The sequence below is a fragment of the Rana temporaria genome, chromosome 11, assembly GCF_905171775.1.
Source record: "Rana temporaria chromosome 11, aRanTem1.1, whole genome shotgun sequence".
In the NCBI taxonomy this organism is placed as follows: Eukaryota; Metazoa; Chordata; class Amphibia; order Anura; family Ranidae; genus Rana; species Rana temporaria.
Genome location: NC_053499.1, coordinates 113,257,079 through 113,277,607, shown reverse-complemented (window position 1 = coordinate 113,277,607; position 20,529 = coordinate 113,257,079). Strand labels below are relative to the sequence as shown.

The following is a 20,529-nucleotide window of genomic DNA, read 5'->3' as shown; positions in this document are numbered from 1 at the left end:
AGGTAGATATAAAAGACAGAAGTGAATGCAGCTCTGTATTTATCATTACGCCATTATTGATAGATTTTAAATTTGGCTAGTGTTTTTTTACTTGTTATCAGCCTCTAGAAATCCACTGCATAAAAGGATGGGAGTGGGACAATATCTATAATGCCGCGTACACACGACCGTTTTTCGGGTTCTAAAAAATAAAGTTTTTAAGAGTCTAGAAAAAAACAACGCTTTTTTCAACCCGATCATTAAAACGGCCTTGCTTACACACGATCCGTGGGAAAAAAATGCTCTAGCAAAGCGCGGCGACGTACAACACGTACGACGGCACTATAAAGGGGAAGTTCCATTCGGATGGCGCCACCCTTGGGGCTGCTTTTGCTGCTATCGTGTTAGTAAAAGACGATTTGCGCTTTTCAGTCTGTTACAGCGTGATGAATGTGCTTACTCCATTACAAATGCTAGTTTTACCAGAACGAGCGCTCCCTTCTCATAACTTGCTTCTGAGCATGTGCAGTTTTTTCACGTCGTTAAAGCCCACACACGACCATTTTTTACAACCTTAAAAAACAACAGCGTTAAAAATGTCGTGAAAAAATAGAGCTATTCGAAATTTTTAATGGCCATTTTTTAGATCGTGAAAAATGCTCTGGAGCCCACACACATGATCGTTTTTAAAGCGGAGTTCCGGCCACAATTTCACTTTTTAAATATAAATACCCCTGTAATACACAAGCTTAATGTATTCTAGTAAAGTTAGTCTGTAAACTAAGGTCCGTTTTGTTAGGTTGTTACAGCATTTAGACACTTTATAAAATAGAAATTGACTGGGGCCATCTTAAGTGTGGGCATCATGAAGCCAGACTGTATGACTTCCTGGATTTCAGCCTTGCAGATCTAGCACATGCTCAGTGCTGCACAAGCAGTGTCAGATCGGGTTTCAGCACCTGTGCTGTCCAAGTCACATGATTCTTCGAGACTGGGGAGTGCACAGACTCCTGAAAAGTTACACCCACTACATTCCCAGGAGTCTGTGCGGTGTAGGTTAGGAAGCTTAAGCACCTAGGTGCAGGAAGTGGGAAGATTAACTATTCTGCCTAGCAACAACACTTTGAAGGCATCTAAAAAAAATAAAAAATTTCGTAAAGGACTAATGACATTTTTTTAAAACTACTGATGTAATGTTATATTTATGGGTGGAACTCCACTTTAATGACATAAAAAAAAAACGTAATTTTTTAGAACCCGAAAAACGGTCGTGTGTACGCGGCATTAAGGTTACTTAACTGCAGCAAAGAAAAACTAGGTCTCCTGCCCTGCCAGCCAGGGTCATTCTCTGTGACATTGCTATGCAACTATCAAGAATGGATGGACAGAAATACAAATTTAGAGGTTCCCTACAGTTATGTGAAAACAGGTTTAAAATGGGCATAGCCTCATATACATTTTCAAATTAACTGAAATATTATGCCAATTGATGTACATGTATAACACTTATAGGTATGGATTGACTCTCAAAGAGATTTAAAGCGTTACTAAACTCAGGACCCTGTATTCACTATATCTTCATTATATTAGATGTGACCCGAGTTGCACAGAATCGCATAAAAAGGGAAATGTCATTGTTTTCAAAGATGCCTGTTCTAATCAATGCAACTCTGAACAGTGCAAGTTTGGAAAAGGTTTCTGCACTACTTTGGTGTGATTTACAGTGCAACTTGCCCCAAAGAAAGATATGCAAAGTCGCATCAAATGAACATCAAAGTCGCACCACATAATTGCATTGCAAATCTCACCAACGTCACATTGCAGTAGTGTGAACCGAGCCTGAAAATAAAGCATATTTGATATATATTGTTAAACAATACTATTGGGCCTTGTTCATTCTATGTGCAGTGCCCTAAATTTTTGCACACTGGAAAAAACACAGGTCACTAGTGGAAGGCACCGTACAGCAGTGCCATGTACTGTGACACTTCAAATAAAGTAAAAAAAAAAAAAGAAGAAAGAAGTGTGATCCGCTGTAACACGCATTGCACCACTTCCTGCCAGATCTGACTGGCAGCTGCAGTAAAAAGGTGCATCTAAGGCCCATACACACGAGAGGATTTATCCGCGGATACGGTCCAGCGGACCGTATCCGCGGATAAATCCTCTCGAGGATTTCAGCAGATTTCTATGCGATGGCGTGTACACACCATCGCATTGAAATCCGCGCCGAAATCCTCTGGCGATGACGTGTCGCGCCGTCGCCGCGATTATGACGCGGCGACAGGCGCGACGCTGTCATATAAAGAATTCCACGCATGCGTCAAATCATTACGACGCGTGCGGGGAATCCCTTTGGACGGATGGATCCGGTGAGTCTGTACAGACGAGCAGATCCATCCGTGGGATCCGATTCCAGCAGATAGATATTCTGTGCATGTCGACAAATATTTATCTGCTGGAATTCGGAAATATCCGCGGATAAATATCCGCCGGAGTGTACACACCATAGAATCTATCCGCTGAAACCCATTCGATGGGATTTATCTGCGGATAGATTCTATCGTGTGTATGGGGCCTAACACAGCGGCCAGTGTGACCCTAACCTTCAACAATTCTGTAAATATTACCTTCTCCATCAGTATTTGACACTTCTCCAAGACATTCATCGGGCACATCTGGCACACACCGCCTATGACAGTTAAATCTGCAATCTGTATAGAAAAAGTAATCTTTTACAATGATTGATTATAATTTGCTGTACATGAGAGATTATATAAAAAGGCAGAAAAAAATGCTGAAAAAATTGTACACAGTACAAGCATAGGCGTGCGCACAGGGTGTGACTGGGCACACCCTAATCACCTCGTGTGTCGATTCTCGCTGTTTAGACCGATCATATTTCACCAAAGCCCCCTGACGGGGCTCCTAAATTTAAAAAATAAATAAATAAAATAATAATAAAAAAATGTAATTGCAAAAAATAAAATAAAAATTAAACTACTGACACCTTCCACTGCCCTGCTGACGTCAGTATATATACACATGTACACACACACACACATATGTTTAAGCTTTGGGGTGCACATCCTAATGCAGTAGGCTACGCACACCTATGAGCACAGCCTCCCCACCCGCCTGCTCCCGCCGTACTTACCTTCGGGAATGCTGAACTGTCAGTTCCCCCCGCAGTCAGTGTAGCAGTCCGGGGATTCTCCCTTTTCTCTGTGCAGTGCTTCCAGACAGACCAGAGTGATTCTGATTGGTCCGCGCCATCGCAAGGCATCGCTTTGATTTGTTCTGGAGTCTTGTTTCTCTTTGATCTCTCCTCTCTCCCTAATGGATTAAGCAAACGCTGCAGCGTCCAAGGAGACCTCCCTCCAGTTTACAGCAGGTGACTGATAACCCTCTGATCTAGGTTGCTCTGTGCCTGTGGAGCTTGTCTCCTAAAACTCTGCTTTGAGCTCTAGTTCTGCAGTGTGTGTGTAATGTCAGCAGGGCCGCCATCAGGGTGGATGGCATCCCCTTTTTTTTATTTTATTTTTATTCAACTTGCGACACTCCCCAATGCTTCTCAACTTGCGGCAACCCCCCGGTTCTCAATTAGCGGCGGCACCGCTTCTCAATTCGCAGCAGCCCCCCCCGGTTCTCAATTTGCGGCGGCGGCACCCCCCGCCCCCCGGGGTTCTCTGCTCCAGGGGGGCCCATGCCTGAAGCTGTGCAGGGGGAAAAAATTCCTGGTGGCGGCCCTGAATGTCAGATTCCCACCCTCTACTGCTGAGAAAAATCCTTTCATCTATGTGTTGTTAGCTCTTTTCCTTCTCCTTATTGGTTTTAAACTACACTAACCATCGGTGCACTGTGGGAGAAATCTCGACTTTTGGATATCCTGCCACACAAGCCCTTGGCTGGGGAATAAGCCATCTGCTGTCAGAAGATCTCTAGTTGGGATCTTTTCCTCTGGTAAGGAGCAGTGTGTTTGAAAGGTGGAGGTGTTATATCTATCCGTGTACTATTCTGAGGTCTTCCTGCATTGATGTCACTATCCACTCGAAAGAATATAATAATTGACTGTCAATAATCGTCAGCAGATGCACGTTTTCATGTGTTTCAACGATAGACTCAATTAAACAATAAAAGAAAAACAGTGAAATTAACACCTAACCAGTGGGACTGTCTCATCTCACCATTTGGGACTACCCTATTTGGTCTATGCGAATCTATTTTATCTGTATTATATCACCAAATATCACAGAGATTTGTACGTTTATATTAGTTGCGCAGCTTGTTTTCCATTGCATTAGTTTTTTGGGGGTATTTCACATTTTAAGTTGCTAGCATTTTTAATTTTAGGTTCACCCATTCAGACAGCGCAGTATCACCACATTTTACACCTCCTTGATTAGTGACCACAGAGAGAAAGCTCCCATGACTTTTTTTTATCAGGAAACAGACAACCAGGAAGTGTTCAGAACAGAGAAGGGTTACAGCAACATCAGAGCAAAAAAGGAACAATGAGGACATGAAACCAGGACCGCAGTAAGGTAAAGGAAGCTATTTAGATAAAAAATAATTTTCCTTTAGTGACCCTTTAACATGTCAAGTAAAATGCACAGTGAAATCTATGCCATCATAGTCAATGTCCTTGGAACTACAAGAGAACACAAGTATGACAACAATACCATTGACCAAAGTATAGGATACCTCTGTTTAATACAGCTGTTCATCCAATAAAGAAAGCTTAACATTATTAAATTAAATTATTGTAGGCATATCTAATTTTTGATTTCAGTGGGATTCCCTATGCCAGACTTGGCAAAGTAGTAAGTACACCTTTGTTCAGTATCCCTGAAGCAAAAAATTGTCCTGGAGATAACAAAGCAATGAAACATATATAGGTACCGTAAGGGCCATAACCAGCTTTACATTTAAAAATGTGCATTCTTGTTTTACCAGTTTTAAGATGGAATGTCACAAGTCCTGCTGCCTCATGCCACAAGTATGTAAATACCTGCATTTTCACATGTATAATCAGTTTAGATAATGAAATAACAACATCAAATGTGTGGAAGTCAAACAAGTAAAAGATACACTGTCATACACACATGAGGCCTCAAACACACGACCGGTTTCCTCGGCAGAATCCATCAAGAAACTTGGTGGGAGTTTTTTTTTGCCGAGGAAACCGATCGTGTGTACATTTTTCAGCGAGGAAACTGTCGAGGAACTCGACGAGCCAAAAAGAGAGCATGTTCTCTTTTTCCTCGACTGCAATGGAGAAAATTGGCTTGTCGAGTTCCTTGACAAGCCTAACAAGAACTCGACGAGGAAAACAATGTGTTTCGCCCGCCGAGTTCCTCGGTCGTGTGTACAAGGCTTCACAGTTCTATAGATGAAATGGCATCAGCGTAGGGCGGTCATGACAGTTTTAACAGGGGAAGTGAAGTGTAGGTAGGTGGTGCTGTGGTAGAGCAGAGTGGGAGGGGTTGAGTAGCAGTTAAAAGCTGGCCCCTCCCAATGAGAGTTAAGCACAGCACAGGGGGAAAGTTCCCACCGACCTCCCTAATTTTTAGGTTATGGGGTGGTATGTTTTGGTTTTCTGTTTTCTTCATAATAGGTCGATGGATCGTTGGATGTCGTGGCAGTGGCAGTGGCGGGTGTTGGTCTTTGCAGGGGAGGGAAGATATTGCAGAAGGAGGAGTTTTGGGAACTATCATTGCTATGGGTCCCGATAATGGTTTCCAGCTAACGGAGGTTAGCTGGGAAATGGTAATGGGGGCACTGTGGTCAGTGGTTGTCTCTGAGCCAGCTTGTCGGCTGGAGTCCTATCAATACACTGGGAAGGTACTGCAGTGCAATATGGTTTTCTCCCACATAGGGGTATAGAGTTACTGCGAAGACCAACACTAGATAGATTTATAGTTTGTTAACAGATGTTTATGGTAATTTTGTTATTTATATATATTTGTTTAATAAAATAAGGCTTTTATAAATCCAACATTGGTGTGGTCTCGAGTAATACGTTTAAGAGGAATAGTTGGTGTTGGATTAAAGGGGGTGATAGTTCCATCTGTTATACATCAGTCATGAGTTCAACCCATTCAAACTCATAGCAACCAATTACTAACAATGCACTTCCTGAGTTCTGGACTGTGGTTAGGTGGCCTAGAAGGGCTAATCATGTGATTTTCTATGTGCCAGCTGAAATTTTCCAAAAGTGACACCATCCCACCATCACCATACACATTTAAACTGTTTTCAGGGCACTTGTCATACTTTTTGTGTCACTGAACCATAATAAATAAAGTCATAGTGAAGTCAGAATGCCCGATCTGCATACTTTATGGATCACTGACTCAAATAGTATTGAAGCCATGGATTTCCATGACTGCCACACAACTAGCATTTCAATAAGGAAAGAAGATATCTAGTAGACCACATATTTACATAGTTAGTCAGGCTGAAAAAAGACACAAGTCCATCCAGTTCAGCAATAAAAAAATAAAAACAAATAAAAAGTTTTCCTAGTACAAATTTCTTTTAACGTGTACAGACTGATGTTAAAGGGGTTGTAAAGGTAAAAAAAAATCCTTAAATAGCATCCTTTACCTTAGTGCAGTCCTCCTTCACTTACCTCACCCTTCGATTTTGCTTTTAAATGTCCTTATTTCTTCTGAGAAACCCTCACTTCCTGTTCTTCTGTCTGTAACTCCACACAGTAATGTGAGGCTTTCTTCCTGGTGTGGAGAAAGCCTCTTGAGGGGGCGAGCAGGAGGGTCAGGACGCCCACTAACACACAGCTCCTTTATCTGCAAAGTAGAGAGTGTCCTGACACTCCTGCTCGCCCCCTCCCCCCTCAAGAGGCTTTCTCCACACCAGGGATTACTGTGTTTAGTTACAGACAGAAGAACAGGAAGTGAACATTTCTCAGAAGAAATAAGGACATTTTAAAGCAAAATCGAAGAATGAGGTAAGTGAAGGAGGATTGCACTAAGGCAAAGGAAGCTATTTAGGGAATTTTTTTTTTACCTTTACAACCCCTTTAGGGTTGGTTCACACCACATGCAGTTCAGTGCATTTTTTCCGCATCAAAAATGTATGCCCAGTAGGTTACATGGATTCTAATGGCAAAGTTCACACCATTCCAGTGCATTTTTTCTACATGGAACTGCACAGAAATATGGCAAAATGCATCAAAAACGCACCGTACGCATTAAAATGCATCAAGAATGCACTGCAATGCCTTACAACAAACAAAAAAAACAAAAAAAAACAAGGAAATTTAGAAAAAAAAAAAAGGAAAAACATCTTTAACGCATCAAAAATGCACCGAAACACATAAAAAAGACATGTAATTGCGCATGCAGAAGCTCATCCCATAAAACCTGAGAAGATGAACAGATTCAGCCATGAAGTAAAAATTCATTGTTTTTAGGATAAAATTGTTACGGTACATCACAGCTAAGAAGTGTATACCTTTGCACTGCATGCCCTGTCTGAATAATCCTTTCAAAAGTCGTCTACAGTGCTGGCAGATGGTTGGACGTGTATAGGTATGAACCTGGAAGGTGTGGGGAACCTTTAACCGGTTCATTTCCTGCCAATCCTTCCATATTGGACGCCCACCAACTGAAGGAATACGAGACTTCTTGAAAACCTGTAACAAAAAAGATAGTGCTCTTATGCCACGTACACACGATCAGATTTTCCCCTCAAGCTTGGCTTGCGTACACACGGTCACACAAAAGTTCTCTGAACTTTCGACGGTCAAGAATGCAGTGACATACAACACTACGTTGAGCCGAGAAAGTTCAATGCTTCCGAGCATGCGTCAGAATTTTGCGCGTCGGAATTGCTACAGACGATCAGATTTTCCGATAGGAATTTTTTCCTTCTGAAAATTTGAGAACCAGATCTTTTGCTGGTGTAAATTCCGACATGGAGAATACACACGGTCGGAATTTCCGTTCAAAAGCTCACATCTGACTTTTCGATTGTGTGTACGCGCAGTAGTGTATTTAGGTTTTGTGCTGCCCCAATTTAAATATGACCCACCCCTTCCTGTCAAGGCAACACCTCTTTCTGTTTAAGACCCGCCCTAAAATTTTCGAGTGGGGACACTAGTTTTGAGGGCCTGGAGGGGGGGAATGTACCCAATTGTACCATATAAATCAGGGGTGCCCAACCTGTTGAAGAGCGAGGGCCACTTAAGCGACTTGTTAACCGGTAGCAGGCCACAATGAGCGGAGCAGGTAGATGACAGGCCCATGTCCACATTGCATATGCAGAGCAGACAGGGGCACAGCCCACTATACTCTTTTGGCCCTCCAATCCGATCTTCCCAGGTGGAAGGGGACAAATCTCCCCCCCCTTCTGTTTTTTTTGTGGCTCGAATTAGAGGTAGGTGTGTGTAAAACGGCCACAAGTCTGTTTACATCTGTGGCTCAATAGAGGTGAATGAAGGGTCCAATTGGGTCAGACTGATCGTGTCAAGGGACCCTAAGGCTGCTTTCACACTGATGCGCTGCAGTATACCTACACCGAGGATGTAACGCAGTGCACCTGTGGCTTTCCTGCAGTTTAGCTGCACTTTGCCATAGACTTCTATTATATATCCTGCAGCTGTGGTGCACTTCCAGAGCAGGAGGTCGCGGGCCACATCAGAGGGCACCGCGGGCCACTGGTTGGGCACCCCTGATATAAATCTTTATCACAGAAGTTACACATTTGCTTTATACCAACATTCTGGTCAGTAGAAGTATATCAAGTTAGCAATCAAGTTTGTGGATCAACAATTATGAACTTCTAAAGCAGTGGTTCTCAACCTTCTAGGGCCGTGACCCCTTGATAAAATTTCCCAAGTTGTGGGGACCCCTAACAGTAAAATTATTTTCATAGCTTGGGTTGTCAGCAAGCACCCAAGGCAAGACAAGTAATTTACGCCCCTAACACTAAGACATTTAGCGCTCCCTTCCGAGTTCTTGTATTGGCAACTATAATCGCAGGTAGTGTCACTCACTGTCTCCGGCTTCACTGTGTCTCCAGCTCTGTGGTGTCTCATAGCATTGACACCTATGCCGAAATCAGGAGATAGGGTCTCCTCCAGCCCCTCCCACTTCATAATCCTCACCAGTCAGCTGACCTCTAGTCTTTGCCCCCAGCCATGCCGTAAACTGAATGGGTGCCTGCGAAGAGGCTGAGTGGGCAGCTGTGGGCTCCAGGGATAGCCCTGCTGGGTGGCTGCAAAAATGCTGGGAGAGTGATACGGGCTTCAGGAACAGCCCAGGATTCGGTGACCCCTGGTAAATCATCATTTGACCCCCGAGGGGGTCCCGACCCCCAGGTTGAGAACCACTGTTCTAAAGAGAGGGCCCAAAATGTTTCTTTCTACAGGGGATGTCTGAGCTTTGCATCTGTAAACATAAACTACTATACTCAGTGCCGGACAAGGTCACCCAGCGCCAAAGACAAAAAAGCCAAACTCCCCCCCCCCCCCCCCCCCCCCATCATTATGTGCAAGCTTAGGCGATGCTACCCTCAGCAGTCATCTGCTTGTCAAAATGCCCTGCATCAGAATGAGCTTGCTGGCGCCCCCATCCATACAGTAAACTGCTGCACCCAGGGCAGCCTCCCTCTTCTACCCACCTATACTTTCATAGCCTTATCCTACAACTTACCAGCTGCTCCGAGTTGTGCCCCCCTAGGTCCTCCAAGCTTCCTCCAGTTGGCAGAGTCGCTGATCTAGGCTTGGTGATAGAACTTGCTCCGGTGAATGAGCGGCTGGACAAGTGACTTCTTTTAACACCTCTGCAGTTATTGGGTATCTTAAAGGCACAGCGCTTGTGGTAATTAAGTCCACATCCTAGAAAAAAAATACAGGAGTAGCAAATAACTACTAAAAAACACAACCATTTTACTATGTGTATATAAACCTGGACAATTAAATATTATTTGTTCCCTTTTGATCTATTAAGTATACTATTAAAATTGTTTTTTATGTTTGATAAGTAAAAAAAAAAAGCTGTTTATTAGAGCAAGTGAAATCTGGGCTGGGCTGACACCATTTATTGTAATTTCGGCCCAGAAGAGGCACTGTGTCATCAGTCCACAATGGGAAATTAGGATCTCAGTGCTCCTCTGTTAGATAAACAGTCATTTTAGAATCTTAAAGTGGAGTTTCCATCCCAATTTTTTTTTTCATTAGTGTGCTCATTAGACCTAAAAAAGTAAAAAAAATATATATATATTTTTTTACTCATCTGGAAATGCCTGTTGCTATGCGGTCCCACGAAATCTGCCTTTGAAATCACCTAGGATTCTGACATCATCTCCCTCTAATGCTCCTGGGAAATGTGTGTCATCATTTCCCAGGATGCAGTGCGCTGTCCAATTATCACTCCCCATCCAAGACTTCCAGGAAGTAAGGGCCAGATTCACAAAAGGGATACGACGGCGTTTCTCCTGATACGCCGTCGTATCCCTGTTTCTATCTATGCGACTGATTCATAGAATCAGTTACGCATAGATAGCCATAAGATCCGACAGGTGTAATTGTTTTACACTGTCGGATCTTAAGATGCAATACCGCGGCCGCCGCTGGGGGGAGTTTGCGTCGTAAACCAGCGTCGGGTATGCAAATTAGGAGTTACGGCGATTCCTGACGGTTTTTCGCGTTCGCTACGTCGCCGCTAGTCTAGTTTCCCGTTTTTTTTTTTGGTGCCTTAACTTTACACAGCAATCGTATTGCTGTATAAAGTATGGCCGTCGTTCCCGCGTCAAAATTTAAAAAATAACGTAGTTTGCGCAAGCCGTCCGGGAATACGGATTTACGCTACGCGCGTCGCCGTTCGAAAAAATGACGTCACGGTGCGCAAAGCACAGCGGGAGTTCGGAAACGGAGCATGCGTGGTAGGTCCGGCGCGGAAGCGCGCCTAATTTAAATGGCACACGCCCATGTTAATTGGCCCGCCTTGCGCCGGAGGCCACCGGCGTAGGTTTTCATCGCAAGTGCTTGGTGAATCAGGCACTTGCGATGAAAAATTGCGGCGGTGTAACGTATCTACGATACGTTACGCTGCTGCTCATCTACGTGAATCTGGCCCTAGGTGCTTGTAGGCTTCACAATGCCCACAAGCAAAATGACAACGGTGTAGACATAGTTTTATTACCTATCTTTTTTGAATATCTATGCGGATCGGTGGCGGATTGTAAAACAGTAAGTACCGGATTTATATTATAAAAACGCATGATTAAGGGACATACATTTAAAAAATGCTAATTGTGGTTGGAACTCCGCTTTAAGAGATAAAACAAGAGAACATGTGCATGTATTGCAGAGATGTACTACACATTTCTTTTTAATTTCACCCCAATATACGCTTTAAAGAAATAGTAGCTATTCAGGATTTATTCAGTCTAAACATTGTGAAATGTTAAATTGCTGGCATTCCGATTTAAAAATAGGAGTCATTTTGGGCAAGGTGAGGATGGTAACATGAAGGAACTCTAATTATCACAGAATTTGCCTAGGTCTTTTTCTCACTATTACCTTAATCACTTGCCTACTGGGCGCTTTCACCCCTTCCTTCCCAGGCCAATTTTCAGCTTTCAGTGCTATTGAATGGCAATTGTGCGGTCATGCAACACTGTACCCAAATTTAATTTGACAGCAATACGTTTTTTTTGGTGGTATTTAATCATCACTGGATATTTTGAAAAAAAAAAACAAAGTTTTCTTTGTTTCCGTTATAAAATTTTGCAAATGTGTAATTTTTCTTTCCCACTGATGTGCGCGGATGAGACTGCAATGATGGGCATTGATGAGGCTGCACTGATGAGCACGGATGGGACTTCATTGATGGGGCTGTACTGATAAACTCCACAGATAGACACTGATGAGGCTGCACTGATAGTGTTAGGGATGTCAAAATCAGGCACCCCATAACAAAAGGATTGTAGTTTTGTCATGGAGAAAGTAAAACTCATGCTGGGAGGTGGGTAGAGGCAGAGACAAGGGGCAGTGCTTGGAGGTGGGTAGGGGTGGAGACAAAGGGGATCGGAGCTTATTTTTAGAGGAAGAAAAAGTCCAGATTCAGACTAAATACAAATAACTGGCATTGCTGTATGCAAGAAAAAATATTAACCAGGCCTTTTCTGGAACTTTTTGTTCACACAAGTTTAAATTAGTGTTTTTTGCTTGAAAATTACTTAGAACACACAAACATTATATATTGTTATTTAGCGAAGACCCTAGAAAATAAAATTTGCCATTGTTTCAATATTTTATATGTCACACAATGTTTGCACAGCGGTCTTTCAAACGCAATTTAAAAAAACACACTAAAGTTAGCCCATTTTAATATTTTTTTGTATAATGTGAAATATGATGTTACGCCGAGTAAATAGATACCAAACATATCATGCCTTAAAATTGCACACACTCGTTAAATAGCGGCAAAAAAATCTCCATAGGTGACGCTTTAAAAATGTTTACAGGTTACCTGTTTAGAGTTACAGAGGAGGTCTAGCACAAGAAGTATTGCTCTTGCCCTAACAATCCGGGCAATACCTCACATGCGTGCACGGAGGGATAGAGAGCTTTAAATCTTTTTTTTTTCTTATTTGTTTTATTTTTACACTGTCTCTTTATTTTAATCACTTTTATTCCTATTACAAGGAATGTAAACATCCTTGTAGCAGAAATAAGCATGACAGGTTCTCTTTTTGTTTTTTTGAGAGATCAGAGGTCAAAAAGACCCCAGCTCTCATTTACCTTTAGAAGCCCTCACTCGACTTTCTGCCTATCTAGTAAAAATATCAGATCGTTTCCAGCTTTACCGGCGGCTCCGGTAAACGCGGAAACGATCTGAACCCGCCGAGATTACTTTTAGCATATGTCGAATCAGTCGCAGAAAAAATAATACGGCCTTATGGCAGCTAGCTGCTGCCATAACCCGGTAGTAAATGTCAAATTAATTACATATATACACTGCGGACGATTCGTAAGTGGTTAAAACTCCAATAGGATGAGGAAAACATGATAAAATCATATTTTTTTACCTTTTAGATTCACTTACCTTGACATTTTAGGCCTTGTCTCACCAAGCCGAACAACATTTCTCCACAGTAGTCACAAAAGGCTGGAGATTTATAAGAGTGGACCAAGAGGATGTGAGGCCGAATAGAGAAGTCAAGGGATACAGAAGCTAAAAAAGTAAGGATACAGGCAATTAATAAATCGTTTATGTCCCTTGAACTCAGAAAAAAAAAGAGTTTTAAAGTAAGCACACTTTGATTTCTAAAAGAATATAAGATGATCACACTCCCTAAGGGGTGTCAACAAATTAAAACAGCGCTAACAAATATCTGTGCATATTTGACTATATGTGAAATACATTATTACAACCCATATGTAATGATATAAAGTGATAATAAGCAAAATATACCCAGTTGAGAAATAAACACTAAACTGCGACTGTAATAATAAACACCCGTGATTGACTTAAACGTGAAGTGAACGCACTAAAGGTGCAAGAAAACAGTCTTTAAAAAATTATTCAGAACGTGGCCAAAAACAGCAAAGTTCATGTGTTTAAGGATCCTGCGATCTTCAAATTTTCAAAAACTTTCACCACACCCGACAGTGCTCAGTGACTCCTCCCCCATCAAATGGACACTCACCGGATAGGTATGCCTCACACTCTCGTGTTTTGGCACAAAAACCTTATCAGATGTAGTTGTTCCCGTCAGTATAGATGTAATCCAAATATGACATCCAATCAGTTCCACATATATGTCAGAGAGAGACAAAAGAAGTGCAAATAGTGTGATACCGTCAAGGGTTTAATAGCACACCAAAATAAAACTTCAAACAGTACACTCACAAACAAAATCTTGTAAAACAGCAAAATGTCACATCAAGAAACTCCTTCAAACGTCAAAAATGGTGAGAAGCGGTCACGGCGGACCCCCGATCAGTGAAACCAATTCTCCTACTCACGGTGCCATAGAGTGCTGTCAAATGAAGCTGCACATCCACTTAAATAAAAACTTCAAGCACACTCTGCATCCAAATACGCAGCATTCACTAGTAAAAATAGACTGTATGGCCATACAGTCTATTTTTACTAGTGAATGCTGCGTATTTGGATGCAGAGTGTGCTTGAAGTTTTTATTTAAGTGGATGTGCAGCTTCATTTGACAGCAGTCTATGGCACCGTGAGTAGGAGAATTGGTTTCACTTTTTCTCGCTGATCGGGGGTCCGCCGTGACCGCTTCTCACCATTTTTGACGTTTGAAGGAGTTTCTTGATGTGACATTTTGCTGTTTTACAAGATTTTGTTTGTGAGTGTACTGTTTGAAGTTTTATTTTGGTGTGCTATTAAACCCTTGACGGTATCACACTATTTGCACTTCTTTTGTCTCTCTCTGACATATATGTGGAACTGATTGGATGTCATATTTGGATTACATCTATACTGACGGGAACAACTACATCTGATAAGGTTTTTGTGCCAAAACACGAGAGTGTGAGGCATACCTATCCGGTGAGTGTCCATTTGATGGGGGAGGAGTCACTGAGCACTGTCGGGTGTGGTGAAAGTTTTTGAAAATTTGAAGATCGCAGGATCCTTAAACACATGAACTTTGCTGTTTTTGGCCACGTTCTGAATAATTTTTTAAAGACTGTTTTCTTGCACCTTTAGTGCGTTCACTTCACGTTTAAGTCAATCACGGGTGTTTATTATTACAGTCACAGTTTAGTGTTTATTTCTCAACTGGGTATATTTTGCTTATTATCACTTTATATCATTACATATGGGTTGTAATAATGTATTTCACATATAGTCAAATATGCACAGATATTTGTTAGCGCTGTTTTAATTTGTTGACACCCCTTAGGGAGTGTGATCATCTTATATTCTTTTTGTTCACCTATTTTTTAAGCAGCAGCTAGGCATCATCCACTCCTCCACAGGCGCAACGGTGGGCGGCTTTTAGGGCGCATTCTATAGATCACCCATTGTTACTATCACACTTTGATTTCTGCCTCCCCACATATAAATTAATACAGGAAGGTATCAGGATTCATGACCCCATTATCTGTTATTTACAGTGATCAGTAGGCTTAGTATGACCAGTCATATGCAATTATTTTTACAATAAAGCATCTCTAAATTGCTATACCAGATTTCACCAGCAGAGTCAGATTTTACTTCAGCAAAACATCTGAAAGCTGATAGAGCAAGGGAATCCCTATAGGCAGGAACAAGAACCTTGACTTATTCGATCTATCTTGAAGCAAGTCTTGAAGTCATGTCTGCCTTAAATCCAGATTGTTTGGTATGTCAGGTAGAGGAACTACATATAGGGTGACCACGTGTCCCGGTTTGCCCGGGATCGTCCCGTAATTTAACTTTTTGTCCCGTGTCCCGGGAGCCTTCAATGCGGGACAATAGTTCGTCCCGGAATCAAACATGGACTGCCTGCCAGCCTGCCACACTCACTACCGCAGTGCCGCTGTTTGAAATCACTGGCTGCTAGGGCCGCCCCGCTTGTAGCAACCAGTGACATCACCGTGTCCCTCTCTCTGAGGCTCCGACTCCACCCCCACCTCCTCTTCTCCTCCTCCTCCAGCCGCGGTTCTTGCAGTGCAGCAGAGAGAGCAGCTCAGCATCCCCATCGTCAGGACACGGTCAGAGTCAGACAAGTGAGTCACTCACCTACCACCGCGGCGCAGACGACCAAGCCCTCCGACCTCTTCCTCCCCCGCAGCAGCCCGCTCCAGCCCACTGCCCAGCGCAGGCCAGCAGCGACAGTGAGTGACCTCAGCTGCTCAGCACCAGCTGGATTCGGTCCGTCCCGACCTCCCGCCGCTGCCTGCACTGCAGCGAATTTCAGGCCCGCCGCCCGCGACATCTCAGACGGTCTGACCTCCTCCAGGGCCCAGGCAGGCTCCTCCTCCTCCCGCCCGAGCGGCCCGAAGTTCGGAACCAGAAGAGAAGACCAGCCGGCTGGCTGAAGACTGCCCTGCTCCACCACCACCAGACGAGGGGTCACTCCATCTCCAAATTATATTAAAAGGTGAGCAAAAGGGCAAATTACACTGGCTGGCAGCATCTGATGGGGCACAGTAGCGACAATTTAAATATGGGCACACTGGCATTTGATGGGGCACAGTAGCGACAATTTAAATATGGGCACACTGGCATTTGATGGGGCATAGTAGCGACAATTCATGGGCACACTTGCGGCATCTGATGGAGGCACAGTAGCGACAATTCATGGGCACACTGGCAGCAGTTGATGGGGCACAGTAGTTACAATTAATCAACACACTGGCAGCATATGATCTGATGGGCACAGTAGCGGCAATTGATAGGCACACTGGCAGCATCTGATAGGCACAGTAGCAGCAATTGATGGGCACATTGGCAGCATTTGATGGGGCACAGTAGCGACAATTGATCGGCACACTGGCAGCATCAGATGGGGCACAGTAGCAACAATTGCTGGACACACTGGCAGCATTTGATGGGGCACAGTAGAGGCATTTGATGGGGAACAGTGGCTGCATTTGATGGGAACAGTGGCGGCATTTGATGGGAACAGTGGCGGCATTTGATGGGAACAGTGGCGGCATTTGATGGGAACAGTGGCTGCATTTGATGGGCACAGTGGCTGCATTTGATGGGAACAGTGGCTGCATTTGATGGGAACAGTGGCGGCATTTGATGGGAACAGTGGCGGCATTTGATGGGAACAGTGGCGGCATTTGATGGGAACAGTGGCTGCATTTGATGGGAACAGTGGCGGCATTAGATTGGGCACAAGTGGCTGCATTTGATGGGAACAGTGGCGGCATATGATGGGAACAGTGGCGGCATTTGATGGGGCACAAGTGGCTGCATTTGATGGGGCACAAGTGGCTGCATTTGATGGGGCACAAGTGGCTGCATTTGATGGGGCACAAGTGGCTGCATTTGATGGGGCACAAGTGGCTGCATTTGATGGGGCACAAGTGGCTGCATTTGATGGGGCACAAGTGGCTGCATTTGATGGGGCACAGTGGCAGCATTTGATGGGGCACAGTGGCAGCATTTGATGGGGCCTAGGGCCCTCTTTTGATCTTGCACACGGGCCCGCTGATTTCATGATACGCCCCTGCCCCCAAAATACGCAAAAAAATATGTAAAAAAACATATATTTTTTAGGGGGGGGGGGGTGTCCCTGAATGGCAGTTTGGAAATGTGGTCACCCTAACTACATGACAGTAGGATGATGTGTGTTATGTTGCTATATACAGCATAATTATTATTATAGCACCAGCAGTTTGCACACCGTTATACAATATATAGGGAGACAATACAGCAACAATACAATTCAAAACAAGAAGGTCATGAGGGCCTAGCTGCATCGTCACCAATAGTGACTGCTTTACACTGTGAGACTCAAAGCAGATGGTAATGCTATCAACTCAGGCTACCTGTCCGGGGTCACCTACTATAATGTGTTTATTGTGGGTAAGTCTAATGTGCCTCTTAAGGGTCTTTCACTCATTGTTAATTGTGCCAATTAACACATCGAATATCTGCTAGCAAAATACTGTGGTGATGTGTTTATACTTGTAATAATGTGAGCTCCATGCCGGCAAGTCTGACCTAGAAAGAGACCTCTGAGTGTCCAGGTGGCCAGTTAAAGTGGTAGTAAAGTCTTTACTACCACTTTTACCTACAGGTAAGCCTATAATAAGGCTTACCTGTAGGTATAAAGAATATCTCCTAAACCTGTACGGTTTAGGAGATATTCCCCTCGCAATGCGCCGCTGATTGTAGCGGCGCATGCGCAGCAGGGATCCATGGCTAAAGGGCGGGTGGCCGCCGGACCTTGCCCTAATGAAATCTCCCGCACGCATGCGCGGGAGTGACGACATTGCCGCTCCAGCCAATCACAGCGCTGGAGCGGCGATACCCAGAAGACACGCCAAGGAAAGATGACATCTCGCTCGGCGTGGACCAGGTAAGTTCTCTACACCTCGTTTTAAGGTAAGTATTTCATAATGAGTTAGTATGCGGTGCATACTAGCTCATTATGGCTTTTGCCTTACAGGTGTAAAAATAAAAAATAAAAAATTGCAGGTATACAACCGCTTTAATTAACTTAATGTTTATAGTGTTAACTATATTTCTGTATACAGTTGCGTTTGCATATGATATTGTGATCAGCCTCACCTGAGTGTATAAAAAGCCTGTATTCTTGTTCAATAGAGATTTTAGTTTTGCAACTAAACTAGTCCTGATTAGTTCTTGATTGCAATAGGTGGCTATAATATCTGATACCTATGTTAAGACTGGAGGAAGCGGTATACTGAAGAAGCACAGAAGCAGAGTGTGGAACGGTTCCATTACAGGGTCTTTGAATTAAGTATAACCCCTTTTTACATTTTCTACATAAATGTATACAGTGGGCGTAGGGTTCTTTTAAATTACACACTGCCCTTACATAAAAGTCTAGATATTTCAGTATGAGAATTTATTTCTCACTTTTCCAATCTTAATTATTCTCACTTCTTTAGATCTTAAAGTGTTTGTCACCCTAAAAAAATGGATCCTGTTCCCTTAACCACTTCAGCCCTGGAAGGATTTACCCCTTAATGACCAGGTCATATTTTTGCACTGCGTCGCTTTAACTGACAATTGCAGGACTGTGTGATGTTGTACCTAAACAAAATTGATGTCCCCTTTTCCCCACAAATAGAACTTCCTTTAGGTGGCATTTGATCACCTCTATGAGTTTCTTTTTGTGTATAAGCAAAAAAAGACTGACAATTTTGAAAAAAAAACAATATTTTTTACTTTCTGCTATAATACATAAAGTATCCAAAAAAGTATATAAAAAAATTATTTATTCATCAGGTTTTTTTTTACCAAAAATATCGCAATAAGCTCATATTGATTGGTTTGCACAAAATCTATAGCATCTACAAAATAGGGGATGGATTTATGAACTTTTATTTATTTTTTATTGTTTTTACTGGTAATGGGTGCGATCTGCGATTTTTAGCGGAACTGTGACTTTGCAGCGGACAAATCTGACCCCAAGTGACACTTTTTGGGGACCAGAGACATTATTACAGTGATCAGTTGTAAAAAAAAAATGCACTGATCAATGTATAAATTACACTGGCAGGGAAGGGGTTAACACTAGGGGGTGATCAAGGGGTTAACTGTGTTCCGTGGGTGTGTTCTAACTGTGTGGGAGATGGGCTAACTCCCTCCCTGCCTGTCAGCTCTGTCCACTCCCTGGCCCTGCCCTCCTGCTGCCATCATAATGCAATAACCTTGCATTATAATAATCTCAACAGTTTGTGCATTTTAAAAGAAAAATGCTGCTGTGTACCTCATTTCAGAGCGCCTCTCTCCTCTGCTCCTCCTGGCTGACGTCAGCAGGGGTTTCCCAGCCGCTTTGCGGTCAAATAAAGAGAGGAGAGAAGGGGCCGGTCACGTGAGCACTGATCTGTGCTTTAAAAAGAGGTTTGCACAGTGGGTCTGGTGCTAGAATTACCGCACATGATCTGTTGTTCGCAGTGATACCTCACATGTGTTAGGCGATCACCGCTTCTGTGAATGCGGGACAAAACACACGCATTGGGGTGGGACGTTAAACATTTTTTCAATTTGTTTATTTATATTTTTACACGGTCACTTTAAATGTTTTTTATCACTTTTATTGTTGTCACAAGAAATGTATATATCCCTTGTGACAGCAATAGGCACGTGACAGGTACTCTTTATGGAGAGATCGATAAGACCCCAAAAACCCTCCTCTGCACTTAAAAGCATTTCGATCACACCAAGATCAACAATTTAAAATGCTTTTGATTTTTGAAAATTGGCGCCATTGACATCTAGGTAAAATGGAAGTGGTGTTAGCTCATCACTTTTGGGTTACCATTGCTGAGAGCTTAACAAAGCTCCTATATCAGCAAGCTGGTCGCTTGGGTCTCCCAGTGGGAGGCAGGGGAAGGGGGAGGATGTCTCCCTCTGCTGCTTGTAAAAGCAACCCAGCAGCTGCAGGCATCAAACTGGTATAACCACTTGAAGACCCATATGTTGCCAATTGGCAAGTGGATATGTATATACAGTGAGAAGATGTGGTTCTTTCCTCTGAACCCCTTGTTCACAATGCAAGAGCAAGAGGTTGGAGGATGAAGCCTTAGCATCAGTAGTGTAAAAGCCAAACAACAGTTTATGGAGGCTGCAGCAATGACACAAAGGTAGGTGACCTAGGCCACTGGAGAGGAGAGTATAAAACCTTTTCTAATGGGCCTCGTTCACATAGATTTACTAAAGCACACGTCGATGCAAAGAGACATCTTTGTCAGGCACAATAAATATTCCAGTTGCACACCTTCCTGGAGAATGGCCAATGAGAAAAAGAGGGTGCTGAAGCGATCACCAGCAGGGAACTGGAACAGCAATCATGAGAATATATTCGCCAGCACACCGAGGATGGTATAAAAAAACGTCCAAAAAATGTATTGCAAAGAAA

The 20,529-nt window shown here is 43.2% G+C and overlaps 1 protein-coding gene across 1 annotated transcript in view; it reads right to left on the bottom strand.

Annotated features, from left to right (window-relative positions):
* Positions 1-20,529, bottom strand: part of LOC120917505 (serine/threonine-protein kinase D1-like) — a 170,238-nt gene that overhangs the window by 52,806 nt on the left and 96,903 nt on the right. The window contains exons 4-7 of the mRNA XM_040328842.1: positions 13,056-13,184; positions 9,657-9,841; positions 7,456-7,636; positions 2,610-2,693 (exon numbers count right to left, since the gene is read on the bottom strand). Of these exons, the coding sequence (XP_040184776.1) occupies positions 2,610-2,693; positions 7,456-7,636; positions 9,657-9,841; positions 13,056-13,184 (579 nt within the window). The remainder of the gene's footprint in view (positions 1-2,609; positions 2,694-7,455; positions 7,637-9,656; positions 9,842-13,055; positions 13,185-20,529) is intronic.